The 16,178-nt window shown below is 35.9% G+C and overlaps 1 protein-coding gene and 4 pseudogenes across 3 annotated transcripts; 1 reads left to right on the forward strand and 4 right to left on the reverse strand.

Annotated features, from left to right (window-relative positions):
- The first annotated feature begins 888 nt into the window (after positions 1 to 888).
- On the forward strand, positions 889 to 1,704 carry LOC143580631 (uncharacterized; annotated as a pseudogene). The gene is made up of 2 exons (XR_013143691.1): positions 889 to 933; positions 1,074 to 1,704. The product of XR_013143691.1 is annotated as an uncharacterized LOC143580631 (transcript).
- A 1,154-nt stretch (positions 1,705 to 2,858) lies between these two features.
- On the reverse strand, positions 2,859 to 4,530 carry LOC143580617 (UDP-glucuronate 4-epimerase 3 pseudogene; annotated as a pseudogene).
- Positions 4,531 to 6,053: 1,523 nt separating this feature from the next.
- LOC143580632 (molybdate transporter 1 pseudogene) lies at positions 6,054 to 7,665 on the reverse strand (annotated as a pseudogene).
- A 2,433-nt stretch (positions 7,666 to 10,098) lies between these two features.
- Positions 10,099 to 11,928, reverse strand: LOC143580619 (uncharacterized). Of its 2 annotated transcripts, XM_077063591.1 has the most exons (3): positions 11,666 to 11,928; positions 10,576 to 10,799; positions 10,099 to 10,459 (listed from the first exon to the last, which is right to left on the reverse strand). In XM_077063591.1, exons 2-3 carry the CDS (start codon positions 10,763 to 10,765, stop codon positions 10,332 to 10,334), a joined length of 318 nt encoding a protein of 105 aa, XP_076919706.1. In that variant the 5' UTR covers positions 10,766 to 10,799; positions 11,666 to 11,928; the 3' UTR covers positions 10,099 to 10,331. The 2 variants fall into 2 exon arrangements, with proteins under 2 accessions (XP_076919706.1, XP_076919707.1); XM_077063592.1 differs by lacking the exon at positions 11,666 to 11,928 and having other exon boundaries at positions 10,576 to 10,859.
- A 14-nt stretch (positions 11,929 to 11,942) lies between these two features.
- Positions 11,943 to 14,021, reverse strand: LOC143580618 (pentatricopeptide repeat-containing protein At1g08070, chloroplastic pseudogene; annotated as a pseudogene).
- Positions 14,022 to 16,178: the final 2,157 nt, after the last annotated feature.

The following is a 16,178-nucleotide window of genomic DNA, read 5'->3' on the forward strand; positions in this document are numbered from 1 at the left end:
CAGATGTTTTATCTTCATCTACATGTTAATTAAACAGTTTCATCTTACCTGAATAATAATTATACATGGATTTATTATTATTATTTATGGTTTAAAGCTAAAATTATAATAATCTTTATTACTTTAATCTTAACATGATTGATGATTGTGTTGCTTTTTGTAGGTTTAATTGCAGCCCGTAGTATCCGCTAAAGATTTTAAGCGATTACAGTTAATGTGTATGATTAAAAAGAATATTTTTCGTATTTTATTCTCCTTTAAATAGCCAAAATGGTCCCTTTAGCCGATAATAATTATAAACTAGGTAGTCCTCTGCGCGGGTGGGTCGATTAGGTTATTCCACATCTTATACTTTTGTAGATTGAACTGATTACATAGTTTTATGTTATTATCTTTTGCATATTAATCATTTTTAATTTTTGAATTAAATAACATATCAACATGACCCCTTATAACATTTCCCTGAATCCGGGCTATTTTTCTAACGCAGGTAAAAACGGGTCTTCTAACATGGGTCTAAACGGGTAACATTTTGGTATGCTTCTTCATGCAGGTTATTTTTTAAAATGGACCAAAAGCGGGTGGTTTATTTTTCAATAAGGAATGGGTCTAAACGGGTAAAATTATGCAGACAAAGACTAGTTTTTCTCTAACGTAGTAAAGCGGGTCAAAGCGGCCTATTTTCTAGCATGGGTCTAATTGGGTAATTTTTATGAGGCTCCAAGTAGGTTATTTTTTAAAGCCACTTTATGCAAATTTCTATGTTGCATAAATCATTAGTTTATATAAGTTTTTAGTTATTTTTATGTATTTTATTAAAACCCTTAAATGAGCTTCAGCTCTGCTCGAGCTCGGGTAGTACCTTACACTAGCCAAAGCTCGGCTCAAACTCACCTGTGTAGTGTAAAATTAATACATAGACGTCCAAAACAGGTCAAACTTAAAAATACACTCGGGCTCGGGCTCAATAACTAAACAAGTTATAAGTTTATAACTGCTTTAGTTTTTATTTAATATAATTTAGTAACAAAATATTTATGGTGTTACAAAAATATAACCTTGACTTATGACAGGATCAAAGTAGCAATAAAGATGCAATCTTTAAAAGACATCATGCCCGCAGCACGAAACAACATAAACACGCAGTTCATAGTTTTGGAAAAAGGGAGGGTAACATTAGAAAGAGGTCAAAACAAGACATGTTTGGGGCTCGTTGCAGACGAGTCAGCGTCGGTTCACTTTCAGTTCTGGAATGAAGAGTGTGACGCGTTTCTGCCCGGAGATATTGTAAGTTTGGCAATGGAATATTTTCTTATAACCGCAGTAATCATTTGGTTTTGAGGGCCGGGAAAAGAGGCAAGGTAGAGAAGGTAGGAGAGTTTACGATGAATTTTGTGGAATCACCAAATATGAGTGAGATTTCGTGGGTCCCGGATCCGAATAACTCGGGGAAGTATATACAAGAGTCGGTTGTTTCTCCATGTTCGCGTATTTTCCCACCAGTGGTTTAAGGTACTGCAGCAAAAGCTTTTGTAAATGTAGCTACTGCGATGTGCTCTGTATCGAAAGTTTTAATGTGGTGCGGTTTTGACTGAAATTTTGAATTTTACTGGTTTTTATTATTTTCTATATCAATGCTGCAAAAGCTTTAAATCTAGTGGTTCAATTCTTGTAGTTTTCGGTTATGCATAAATCTATTAATCATGAAATTATAGTCTTTAGTTATGTAGAAATCTCATGAATTCTCTTTAGTTATTCAAGCATGTGTATGCTCGAAGTTGTGTTGTTTTTAATCCTGTCAAAACAGGTGGTTCGGGTTAGGTAACAAGTAAAACGGGTGGGGGGTCAAAACGGGCCAAAGTTTACCTGCTTTATTTGCTTTTACAACGGCTAGTGGTGGCGACAGTCAGTAGCATCGGGCCTGTTTTGGTAATAGTTTTCTTCTGTGTAAATTTCAAAGTTATACCATGCCTATTAGCTGCAGTTACCAATATAACATATTATTATTTAGTATTAAATACCTTTTTAGTTTGATCAAAACTATTAACTGAGATAATCGCATGTTTAACCAGTTGGAGTCTAAAATATATACTGCAATATCATGCTATATTAAAATTGGCTGTCAAAGATTCTTTAAACGACAATGTCAGCAGAAAGGCAGCGGCGGCATCTGCCCTGGGGGCGGGAATGGTGGTCAACCATTTGTACTCATTTAAAGGTAACAAGTTTTATAAGATTGGCCCGTTTTAACCTGTTGCAAAATATTAATTAAACCCGAATTGGCCCTTGGTATCGTTAGAGTAGACCCGAATCAAGTCATCAAACCATAACCAACTTTCATTTTACCCAAATAAATCCATTTCTGTGTAGTTGTTTTAGTGTTTAATTTAGCAAACTATTTGTTAAACTATATGGAAACATGCATCTTTTCAAATCTTTGTTGGCATTGGCTTCACTATGATGCCAGGGACGATAGAAAATCCGAACTTGATGGGAAAACTTGAAACCAAAAGCATTAATATGATATTAGATTATATGCGTCTGATTACTTGAAACGAATCACATATTTTTACATGCGTCCAAACCAAATATATTTAATATATCGTATAGTTCTAAAAACGTAGCAAACACTATTTTTGAAGTTCGAAACTTGAAATTATTAGCGCAGAAACTTGAAACCTTGCGAACCCGACGATAATAAGTAATAGTCACTCAATATTATGAGACATGATTTTACAGTCAAGTATTAGAACAAAACATACATTTTTGATACTAATAAGGTAATAGAACAAAACAAATCTCAAAAATCAAACTCATATACATAGAAAGCCAAACTCAAATCAAGAAACATAATAACATTCAAACTAATGTGTACTATTTATTTGAATTCCATCAAATGATCATACAACTTCACTATTGAAAGCAAATTTGCTCTACCAGTCATAATAATAATAATAATAATGCTACAACAAATTACATCCCCATGAGTTCATCCATAACCACATTAACAACCTCTTGAACCACAAAAAACACAAAAAAACCGAAACAAAAACTCGTTCATCGTGTTACCATCCCTCGCTTCTGCCTTCCTTTATACCAATATACTCGAAAACAAGATAACATAACCGGAAACAATCATGTTCATATATCAAAACAAATAACAATTCAACAAGAAGTTTTTACCATCAATGATCACTCTTCTTCCCCGAACCGTAATAACTAACATACCATCTCACAAACTTCTTCAACCCCGTATGCAAATCCGTCGTCGGCTTATACCCAAACTCCCGTTGCGCAAAACTTATATTCGCATGCGTAAACGGCACATCCCCATTCCTCGGCAACTTCATCACACGCCGCTTCGCCTTCACCTTCAACAACTTCTCCAATATACTAACAAGATCCGAAACCGCAACCGGCGAAGTATTCCCCAAATTAAAAACCCTCAACTGCGCCGCACCCTTTTTCTTCCCGCCACTCCCCGTACTCTTCTCCGCCGTATCCAAAGCACCCAAACAACCCTTCACAACATCATCAATATACGTAAAATCACGCGCCACCGTCCCATGATTCGCCGACTCGAAAATACTAATCTCCTTCCCTTTCAAAATATCCTTTGTAAAGAAAAAATACGCCATGTCCGGCCTCCCCCATGGGCCATAAACCGTAAAAAACCTCAAACCCGTCAACGACAACCCGTAAATATGATTATATGTATGCGCGATCTCCTCGCCCGCTTTCTTCGTCGAGGCGTATAAGCTCGCGGGTTGGTCCGTTCGGTCTTTTTCCGAAAAGGGTACTTTCGTATTCAACCCATAAACCGAACTAGACGACGCCCAAACGATCGCGGGCTGCGGGTTCGCATTCTTACAAACTTCTAAAAGATTAACAAAGCCAGCAATATTACTATGAACATAAGAGCTAGGGTTTTGCATTGCATATCTAACACCAGCTTGAGCTGCTAAATGCATAACATGAGTAAAGTGTACAACCTCAAATAATTTCTTTAACAAAACGGCGTCGTTTAGATCACCTTCCACAATAAAAACACCACTACGTTCTAATAAACTTTGCCTAGCACGTTTAAGGGTAATATCGTAATAATCGTTAAAATTATCCAACCCTAGAACGCCGTCGCCACGGCGTTTGAAGGCGGCGCTGACGTGGGTTCCGACGAAGCCGGCGGCGCCGGTGACTAAGACGGAAAACCCGGATTTTGATCGGATCTTGGAGGATGATTTGACCCGTTTTTCCCAGTCGGGTCCGCCCCAAGATCTGGTTTTTAAGGATCTGCGAGAGAGATCTGATGATGGGTTAATGGACGGTGAGGATTTGAAGAAGAAGATGAAGATTAATATAAGGAAAACGAAGCTCCAAAATGTGAGCTTTGCGAGGTATGAATAATGCCATCTGATTCTGTGATTGTAATTGGGTTTATCCAGATGAGATAACTTCATATTTTTAATAAAGTATTCAATAAAATATTCAAGAAAAAATTCAAGAAAATGAAAAAAGATTGGATTTTTTAGGGTTTGAAGAACAACCCAAATGCCCAAATTGTTGATGATTGATGAATACGAACAAAAAGATGAGATTTTTAGGGTTTGAAGGAAGACCCAAATGGCCAAATGTTATGAAGAAAATGATGAATGATGAAGAAGAACAAAAGGGTTGAAAAGGGTATTGTTGGTATTGTTTAATTTTGTGGGATAAAGATGGAATCTTGGGTTTCTTGAAATTGTGGGTTTTCTTGATTGCAGAAAGAAATAAATGTGTGATTAGAGAGAGAGAGAAAAAGAGGTGTACTAGATGAAGATGGGAAGAAGAATGGATTTGAAGGTTTTTATAATAATAATAATAATAATAATAATAATAATAATAACAGGGTCGAGATACTGTAAAATAATGTCTTAACGTACGATAGGTACGCGAGACGCTCAACGACAAAAATACTAAAACTCTCAAAACGCTCAACTGAAAACCTAAAACGCTAAAAAACAGGTTTCGTGAAAAAAAAAGTAAAAAATTGATCGATAAACCACTCAAATCTGTTTTTTTTTTGTGAATCGATGATTAACTGGGTATGTATTGATGATTCCGAGATGTTGAGATATGATTTTACAGATCAATTCATAAATATAGGTATTTTTGTACGTTAAAGATTATTGTATTGCATTTTTTCTTAATAATAATAATAATAATAATAATGGATATTGAAGGTGAAGGTGGACTCATTATACAGATGAACAAAATCAAGAAAAGGTAATAAGTCAAAAAGATATGATTAATTAATTAATTAATCTCTGTAAAAAAGGAAAACTGTTGTAGGTTTTTGTGTGTCTAGATTCTATTTGTTCTTTTCTTTTTTTTTTTAAAAAAAGGTAAAGAAGTAAAAAATGAATGGAAACAAGATAAAGATGCATAATTGGGAGGTGTGATTGGGGGGGTTTAATTTAGAGGCCTTAATTTTGATGATTGATTGTTTGTTTATTTTGGGATTTGCAAGTGTGTGTTGGCTGGTGGCAATAGGGAGGTGGTATGGTATGGGTGAGATTTTGAGCCTAATTATGAGGAGGATTGCTTTTACTTTTTACACCATTGAAATAGTATAATCATATATGGTTATTTTTTTTATGGCAACATATTATTGTATGAAAGTAAATACGGTGTATATAAAAGGAAGTTAAATAAATGGGAAAAAAATGCAATGCAAAAAATGCTACAATTGTAACCTAGTTTGAAATTTGATTAACATAAAGTGATAAAACGTTTTAGATGAAAACCAGATAAACAATGATGTGGCATGCATGTTATAATGTACAACTTCTGGTATGCACGATATTTAAGGGTCGTGTAGTTTTTTACTTAAAAATATTGTGTTGTCATTTTTGAAACTGTTGCACGTGATTATGTGAAGAAAATTTAAGATATCGCGTATGTATTTGAATTATTGTAAGCTAGCTACCACAAAGTAAATAATTTCTAGATGACACATGCTTGAAAGTATGAAACTTTTTTAAAATAAATATTTTGAAATGTGAAAGTATTGAATTAGATTTTGACTAATTCAAAAGTCTTAAGAGCCAAAAGTAAATTAAAATGTGAGTAAATAATCCGGTAACAATAACACATTTCTTATTTCAATATTCAACTTTTACATTGAATCCTATTATTTTACACCATCAAGATTATTACTAGGTACACCACAAAGTACGATTTAATCCCAAAAGAAATACATGACAATTTTTATGGGTTGTGCATCCAAAATGACGAAATGGATTGAACCTTTTTCGGGCCACCAAGTTTCCGAACCCTAAGAATTAGGTGCGCCACCATACCCGTCACAAACCCTAGGGCTGCGCTCGAGCCCACAAGTGAGACCGCGGTGCACACAAGCACAACAAACGACTCTTCTTTCGACTTCATGTCCCTAGCACACATGGCTAGCTCAATACCCGCAAACAACAACAAAACCCCTAAAACCCCAACCGGAAATGCACTCAATATCTTAACTATAGACCCACCTAGTACCAACCCTAGTACCAATTTCGTCACACCGAGTAGAGCCACACACCCACCACTCCTCCCTCCAAACTTGTACTGACCCGCCAACCCACCGGCCCCATGACAGCATGGCATTGCACCGAACCAACACCCAATTAGGTTCATCAACCCAACCGTCATGGAAACCGACGTCACGGTTACGTTCTTGTCAGGAAACAAATCCGTTGACAACTTGCACACCGCGATAACCGAGTTGAGAATCGACAAGGGTAGTTGTGGAATTGTCCCCTTAACAAAACCTTTTTTCCAAGCACTTTTGGAAATTTTAATAACTTGTATAGAAGATGGCCCAAATTTAAACCCTTTAATCACTTTGGGCTCTCTTGTAATTGCCAATATTACCCCTAATAAAAACACCATAAACGCCGAGGGTAAACCCGTCATAATTCTTCTCCATTTTCTTCCTTTATTATTATTATTATTATTATTATTATTATTTTCACTACTAGAAAACTGGGTATTTACGACTGCGGTTTCAACATCATTGACATCTTCATTTTCATCTTTTTCACCCGCACCGTTCACAATTGTAATAAAACAAATGCAAATAATCGCCAAAACCAATCCGTCAAGACCTAACCAATCTCGATTCCCCTTAGACTTCGACTTCGAAAAGTCTTGAACTTTTCGTATATACTTAACCGCGGTCATCGCAAACGATAGACCTTGAGCTAGTTGAATTCCCCTAACAACCGGTAGCGGGATTATTCGATAAGCCAACCGCATAAGTCCCGTGACACCCAATACAAATAATATCACACCGGTGCATATACCGGCCGCCATGGCCTCTGGGATCCCGAAATCTTTATCAGATATTGCCACCGCAGCGATGGATTTCATTGGTTGGACCGGCATGGGGACACCATATATTGCACCGGTTACAAAGTTATATATTCCTGTGAATATTAATGTGGTACCTAAATTTAAGTCACTAGCAAGTGTCAATGCTAAGACTATTGGTATGTACGTGCCTAAGTCACCCATTGCACCGTTAAGTTCCGCCCATTTAGACCGAAAAACCAAATTGTCTTTTAACTTTGTGACGGATAAGGTGGTGGTGGAGGTGGTTTGTGGTGGATGGTGGTGGTTATTGGATTCCATAGGGATCAAACGGCGGTGTAATGTAAATATGTAAACAAAATGTTATGAGAATATGAGCATTTTATAAAGGGTGGTAGGGTTTTAAAGAATTAAATAACTGTTAATATGATGTCAGGCATCTTTTAGTCAACTTCTAAAAAATTATACTTTTTTAAGTTTTGTTTTTAATTTTTATATGTGGACGTTATCATCTCGTGTTGTCGATTAGTCTATGTGTTGTGAGCTAATTAAAAAGTACATAATGGCTCGTCACACCACATCATTGCCACTTAGACAATGTGATTTAACTGACATGCCCTTTAACTATTACGTTATGGGCTAACTAGAGATTAAAAAAAACATTGAGCCGCTCGGCTTGGTTCGATTTGAAGCGAGCAAGCCCTTGCTCGGCTCGTGAACAACCCTAATTTTAGCTATCATAGTTATTTGTATTATGCACATTTAATAATGTTTAGTGCTTGCATACCTCTAAAACTTTTTATTTGAACGACAAAATTAAACGAAAATAAGTGTATAGGATGAGGTTGGTATCGATCCTTTTCTTTTTATAGTTTCAGTATCCATCAATAGTTTAGTTTTTTTTTCTAATAAGTTGGGGACGTTATCATCTCGTGTTGTTTGGTTAGTTTATGTGTTTTGAGCTAACTAAAAAGTACTTGACTGTTCGTCACTTACGTTGTTGTCACTTAGACAATAAGTTTTAACTATAACCCGGCCCTTTAGTTATCACGTTGTGGGTAAAAAAAAACTTTGATTGGTGCATATGAGCCCCACCGGATTTTGCATTCAAGGCGTTAATGTGTTAACTCTTTTTTTGAACAACATTTTGAAGTACCCTCAATACCCAAGTAAACCTTCTTGTGACCACATGTTAACCGTCCATATTAGAGGTGCACAAAAAACCCGAACCCGGAACCGGACCTGAAAAAAAAACCCCGGGTTTTTAATACCCGAACCCGACCCTACCCCGTAGGGTACGGATAGGGTATGACTTTCAATGTTGAAACCCGAACCCGAACCCGTACCCGATCTAAACCCGATAATACCCGAAACCTGGTTCTAGGTATACCCGAAACCCGGTTTAAAATATACCTGAAACCCGGTTCTAGTTATGCCCGAAACTCGGGTTTTTTGCATACCCAAACCGAATTTTTTGCATGCTAGGATATTAATGTTTGTGCACATGTTTTTGTGTGGCTGCCCAGAGATCTATAGTCGTTCTCCAATGGATCTTTTTTGGAGCACGTATATGATATAAATACTTGTTTATAGCAACATCTTTTGATATATCAAACAACAACTGACAACACATAAAATATATGTTTTTTGTATTATTGTTTAGTTGTTTATGTATGTTTGAATGGACTTTGAAGTTTGTATGCAAAAAAATGGAGTTATGATTAAAAAATGAAGCAGACCCGTTAATAGAAAAAAACTGCATAAAATGGGTTTTTTTTAATACCCGGAAAATAGGGTATTCAAAACCCACAAAACGGGTTTTTTCAATACCCGAAAATAGGGTCTTCAAATACCCGGGTATTGAAGACCCGGTTCAATACCCTACCCGAACCCGGTACACAAGGTATGGTTTTTCAAGCCAATACCCGACCCGAACCCAACCCGATTTTTCAATACCCGAACATACCTGAACCCGGTTTCATACCCGAACCCGGTTTTTCATAATACCCGATATGTGCACCTCTAGTCCATACGACTTTTTGATACTTCACTCACCCAGGAACACTATCGAGAAAGAAACTCATCACTGTAACCTTATTAGAATTTTGTAAATATAAATTTAAAACTGTATATAAGAGGCTTAGATAAAATAGTAATCATGATGCTAATGTCAAATTTAAGAGTCCAAATCCAAAATGACCTTTTAAATAATGAGAGGCCATAAGCAAAAGAGAAGTAAATGGCACATAATATGGTATAAGGCACCTAAGGCATCATATACTTATATTCTCATAGGATGTATATTGACATGTGTATTTTTATACACTCGCTCTCCTCATACTCTACTAACGGCATTATTGTTGGTGTGATATATTACCACGTATAGTTGCATTGTAATACAACGTACTTGTGTCGCAATGCGTAAAATAATTATAGTAAAAGGTGATATAAATTTTGAACACCTTTTTGTGTTCAACAATAGAATACATTCTTGTTCTTGCATTATCTTTCTGCCTTATTCAGTTATTCAATTAAAAATCTGTGCACTTTAAATACTTTAATATGCTTATTACAAGATCATACACAATTCAGAAATCTATCAAATATGACCCAAAACTTACATGTACCATAGTTGGCTTTTGAACAATACAAGGGGTGGCAAAACTAGCAGTATAAAATTATATTTTAAAGATAAAATACTAGACAACTAACAAATAAAATTATAAAATTCTTTAAATTGTCATTGAGGCAACCATACTCTATTTTGTCATGTGTGACATATATAGATCCAGTTTCTTTGAGTGCATAAACACATTTGGTAATACGACAACTTATACAGTCTCTAACTCTACGCGTAAATTACATAGTAAATACATCATCAAAAATTTATTAGGTTCATCAACAAACAAAAACTCCTACTTGATTATACTTCATAATGTATGCTATTATATACTTTTGTAAACTGAAACTAACCCGTCTTCAGCCCATTATGCATCAACACCCGGGCCTGGATACGCAGGGAGGCTCATTATGCGCTTGTCCAAAACAGGCCCGCCAACTGTGAAATGATAAAGACTCTGGAACTTTGATCCAGTCAACCCAAGAATCTCATGAACTGCAAATCAAGATTATAATTTTAATAAATACAGTTTTCATAATTATGTTAATATATAGATTTAAAAAAAAAAAACTGGAAACTACCAACAGGGAGTAAGAATATTGATTGCATACCAGGATCATCAAAAAAACAACCAATGCCGGTTGCAGAAATGCCAACCGCGTGTGCTTCAAGGTACAAAACCTGTATTAAAAGAACATGCATTGTCTGTGCAGGTAGCAAGAAACATACTATCTTGATGCAAAAATGGAACCGAAGAGGTTTATCAGTAATTACAGATTCAACACCAAGTTTTTCCTCCATTATTTAAGCAACCTTTTTGTCGAATCTTTTAATCCTGCAAATGATAAAAAAGGATATGATGAAATTGTAGATAAGTGGACCAAAGCGGGATATTTTTTTATCTTGTAACAGATCTAACTGGATTTTGATCGTTGGTTGATCTGGTACTTAGCTAATAATTATCTGGTGACACGCTGAATGTTAGGTCAGTAAACAAAGTAAATGCTAGGTTAATCATTCGTGAACCTTTCAGCGGAAAGTTTGTTTATGTTCATTAATTTAATAATGAACTAACACAAACAAATTTTTTTGTTCATTTAACTAATGATCGAACATAAACACATGTTTCGTTCGCTCACTTACGTTTATGAAGGTTCGCTTATGTTAGTTTATTTACGTTCGTTTATTACAAATTTGGATGAATCATACATTCGAACCACTAATTTGAATGTGCTTGTTAGCTATTAACATTATTGGATATTTAATGTATTTGACCTGTTCATTTATCTTCGTATATGTTTGCTTAGTTATGTTTATTTGTGCTCATTCGTTTGTGTTCATTACGTTCATGAGCTGTTAGTTTAGATTTTTAACGAACGAACACGAGCGGACACGAACAAGTTCATTTTCTTAACGAGCGAACATGAACAATAAAAAACCGTTCGATTAGTTGTTCGTGTTCGGTTAAAGTTAAATGAAGGAACAAGAACATGCCTCCGTTCGTGTTCGTTCGTTTACATACATGTCTACAAAATGGTGCCATGGGCGTTAAATGCTGACTTGTCAAGTCATCACATCCTACCCGTTGGCAGCTGATGTGGCATGACTCATGAGGCGTCATCATTTAAGTTTTAACATCCGCATTACCATTCAGCAGGTCACCAGTTGATATATCAATAAAGCATGTAAACCATTACGTACGTCTGACAATTAAGAATTATGTTCCATGTATCCACGTCAGCATCCCATTCTTGATCCAACATGTTCTCAAATAACTCACCAGCTTTACCCGTTTGCCCAGTTTTACACAAACAACCGCTTTGTAAGATTTTATATGAGGTTCAAAACCAAACCGAATAATCGATAAGAATACAGTTCAGTTTATTTCCATTTCGGTCTGGTTCAGTTTTCTTTTTTTTTTTTTTTGGCTTCAAACTGAATAATCAATAAGGATTTAACTTCATTACCAACCCATAGCCGGTCCAGGGGTGCGAATGTAATTTCCACCACATCACCAATATTCCATGCACGAACACGACCCATTTTTAAAATGGTGAAAACGACTATTATCCCTAACAATAATCTCCCGATCATAAATCTTGGACAAAAGTTTTGTAACCGAATGGCAATCGTTACACACCCGAAGATTCTTCACTACCCGAATCGGGATCCCGGGCTTCAAACTCAGTAACCCAAAAGCAATAGCTAACCTCTCACTATGAGTTTCCAGTTCACTTTCTTTCTCATCATCCCCTTCAATATTAAGCAAAACTTGTGACTTATCAGCTACATACCCTAAAGATTTAAGTCGTTCCTTAATCTCACTCAGCTTATGGTAAATCTCGTTATTCTGAGGGTGTGATTTGTCACCCGCAATGAACTCATGAACCTCGTTTTCATACTCTATGAAACTGCATCCGGGATCTTTTTTAACCCCGGTTCTTCTCATTGTATCCCTAATATGTGACACTTTGTCCCAATTTCCATTGGCAGCATATATATTAGACAAAAGCACATAACTTTCTATAAAATTAGGGTCGATTTCTATCACATTTAGTGCAGCATATTCACCGATTTCTAACTTTTTATAGATTCTTGAACCACTGAGTAAACTCATCCAAATAACTTTGTTTGGTTTCATGGCCATGTTTTCTATCACATTCTTCGCTTCTTCAAGATAACCCGATCGGGAAAGAAGGTCAATAAAACAACCGTAATGTTCGATTGTTGGTCCTACTTTATACTCGTTTATCATCAAGTTAAAGTATCGTCTCCCATCTTCAACTAAACCTGCATGATTACAAGCATTCAACACACCAATGAAGGTGATAGAATTGGGAACAATGTTCGTTTTAAGCATTTTGAGAAATAGATCGAGAGCTTGTTTAGCTCGTCCGTGTGTTCCCAATCCGGTTATTATGGCAGTCCAATGGCCTAGCTTTTTGTTTGGTATGGTTTTTCAAAAACCGTTAAAGCGGTATCAATGCTCCCACATTTGGAATACATTTCAATCAGTGAAGTACCGAGTATGGTATCTAGTTTATGACCATTTTTAACCATATACGAATGAACCCACCTTCCTTTGCTAAGAAGCGTTAACCAGGAAAGCTGATAATGTGCTAACCAAAGTACTATCCGACGGGACGCACCCCAAATTTAGGAGCTCGGTGAACAACTTTAGAGCCTCTAAACACCTTCCGTTAAGTTCATACCCTGCTATCATTGAGTTCCATGTAATTATATCTTTATCTTCTTCCATTACGTTAAACAAGCCACGTGCGGAAACATAATCACCCGCTTTCATATACCCGTTAATAATCGCGTTCCATGAAGCCACGTTTCTACTCGGCATTTCATCGAACACCTTGCGCGCATCATCCACTCTCCCACATTTACACAGCCCATCAACCATGACTGTCCACGTCACAAAATCTCTCTCAGTCATTTCAGCAAACAACTCCTCCGCAAGGCTGATCTCACCCGCCTTGACATACCCGTCTAATAGCGCGTTCCACGACACCAAATCTCTCTCAGGCATTTCGTCGAACACCTTCCGTGCAGACCCGAGGTCCCCAAACTTGGAATACATGGTAACCAAACTACTCAACACAAACAAATCCAAGCGAAAGCCAAGTTTCAAAGCCAACCCATGAAGCTGCACCCCTTCTTTAACCGCAATTAGCCTCCCACAGGCTTTAAGCACACAGGGTAAAGTGAAAGCATCGGGCAATAAAGCGGAGCGTGTGATGAAATGAAGAAAGATGACAAGGGCTTGCTGTGAGCGGTGGTTTTGGAGGTGGGTTCTGATGAGGGTGTTCCAAGAATGCAAAGTGGGTGTTTGAAGTTGGTTGAAGACTGAGTCAAGAGTGGTGGATTTGGATTTGGAGTGGGCGTAGAGAGATATAAGGCGGGAAGAGATTAATGGGTGGTTGAAAGTTGAGGTTTTGAGTGAGATTGCGTGGAGTTGAGCTGCTTCGATTAATGGCTTTCTGTAGATTTCCAAGGGGTACAGGTTTGTGTTTGGTGGGAGAGAAGAAGCTGAAACTTGAAAAAGCATATTGTTAAAGAAAGGTGGATGGATGATGATGATGATGATGATGATGATGATGATGGTAGTTTTTATTGTTAAAGGGGCTCATGACGCCTTTCGCACACCTTTTGAAAATAATATTTACAATCAACTGTCACACTAGATTATGCAAAAAGTTGTTTTTTTGAGTTTTATACAATTGCCTTATGTAATGTTTGTTGTTCAATTATTTTTTAAGGTTTACTTTTATTTATACGAGTTTAGATAATTCAATAGGTTATATTGGACAATAATGGAAATAGTATAGGGTCTTTCTTTGTACGTTGTTTTTAACTCATTTAAAAGCTACTCAAATTGTAAGTGACATTTTAAACTAAAATTTTGTGACTTGAATTAGCATAAGCCCATCAGGTGTACGACGCCTTTCACACGCCAACTAAAAATAATCTCCACAACCACATGTCACATAAGGCACATTGGATTATGTATTTATTGTTTTTTGAGTTAGGTACAATTATTTCATGCAATGTTTCTCGCTTTGTAGCTCAATTATTTTTAAGGTTAACTCTATTATTATTATTTATATGAGATAATTTAATAGGTTATGTTGGATAATAATGAAAATAGTAGAGGGTATTTCTTTGTTGCATTTAACTCCTAAAAAAGCTTATGGCATTCTAAAATGTGTAATGTTAAAACACATTTTAATAGTGCAAAGTAATTAATATAATTTGACTATACATTAGACTTAATATATAATTTACGGGTATGGATGGGAAGATGGTTGTTGTCATACCAATTAGCATTCAAATTCATAATGGAAATAAATCGCTTTATGTCACGCTAACTCAACATAAAGAAGAGAGAATGACAAAACTGCAGGTTTTCTCTTGGTTTTTAAGTTTTTGAAAACCGGTTTCTTAGGTTTATCATCTGGGTTGAAAAATATTGACCCAAAATATTAAATGTGGCTTAATCATTTTGTTAAGTTATAATTGATTGATTATTAATACATGTAACTAAAAATAATTGGGTAACAGGTCCAGGAGTCCATCAATGGTAAATAATGTTATCAAGTTAGTTCATGATCAAGGAAGTCAATGATAATGCTTCAGTTGGTTTTACTCTAAACAAAGTTATATATACACACACACACACACACACTTAGTCGGTTCTTGACTCTATTACGACTGATTCAACCGGTCCCATGGATATACCAACAAACACACCATCGCCAACTCCTTAATACGACCCCGCCGCAACGCGCGGGCACTTACACTAGTATTCATAAAATATTGGATATGTTTGTGTAACTTAATGAAACATAGGTTACCATAATAAAAAAGTTGTGAGATTAATTGTGTGATTAAAGGAGTTTGAGGTTTAATTATGTAATTAAATGAATTTTGAGGGGTATAATAATTAAATAGTCATGGACGGTTCAAAACTAGAGTTTTAATATTTAATCTAATGCCCATATATTAAAGATTTGAAGGTAAATTATATTAAATGGTATTTAAATGACAATTTGGGTAGTTTATTACAATTTTTTTAATTTGTAAAACAAATAAAAGAGAATTAAGCAATATCAACTATCTGTTTGTTTAACCTACCGCTAGTAAAATTAAAAATTGACACATAATTATTGTGCAAGGAAGAGAAACATTCTTCAAACTACAGACAAGGGTAACAATATCGGAAATGATGGTGGTTTAAAAACCAAGAATATTACATGAGTTTATTTATTTAACATGTTTATGTTGGTTAAGTAATGTGTTGGTTTGATTAGCTAAAGACCAGCACCTTGTCTCATGGAAATCTTTTGCTATTGCTTACACAATTGCATGGTCAAACCTTATGGCTTACTCAATTTATACCTAAATTTAAGTGTTTAATTTAATTGATAGTAAAAGAATATGGTGTCGTTATTAAAGTGCTATGATTAAATACAATAACTTTTAATATGAGATGTCATTGAAATCCGTAAAAATAACTACATTTTTATGCTAATGGTTAAGGATGAAGTTAGAAGATACCTGAGGATTGAAATCCGTAAAAATAACTACATTTTTATGCTAATAGTCAAGGATGAAGTTAGAAGGTACATGAGGATCCCAATCAAACCCCCCCCCCCCCACGCCCACCCCCACCCATCACCCACACACACACACAAACAAGGTCTAT

Source organism: Bidens hawaiensis, unplaced genomic scaffold (assembly GCF_021521415.1).
Source record: "Bidens hawaiensis isolate Kalapana, Puna unplaced genomic scaffold, B.hawaiensis_p1.1 tig00030534_1, whole genome shotgun sequence".
NCBI lineage: Eukaryota > Viridiplantae > Streptophyta > Magnoliopsida > Asterales > Asteraceae > Bidens > Bidens hawaiensis.

Bases quoted from the DNA above. Each gene is read 5' to 3' on its own strand.
- LOC143580619 (XM_077063591.1), bottom strand. From the start codon at position 10,765: ATGGAGGAAAAACTTGGTGTTGAATCTGTAATTACTGATAAACCTCTT. The intron at 10,460-10,575 runs GTATGCAATCAA...CTTGATTTGCAG, and splicing joins TTGTTTTTTTGATGATCCTG to TTCATGAGATTCTTGGGTTG.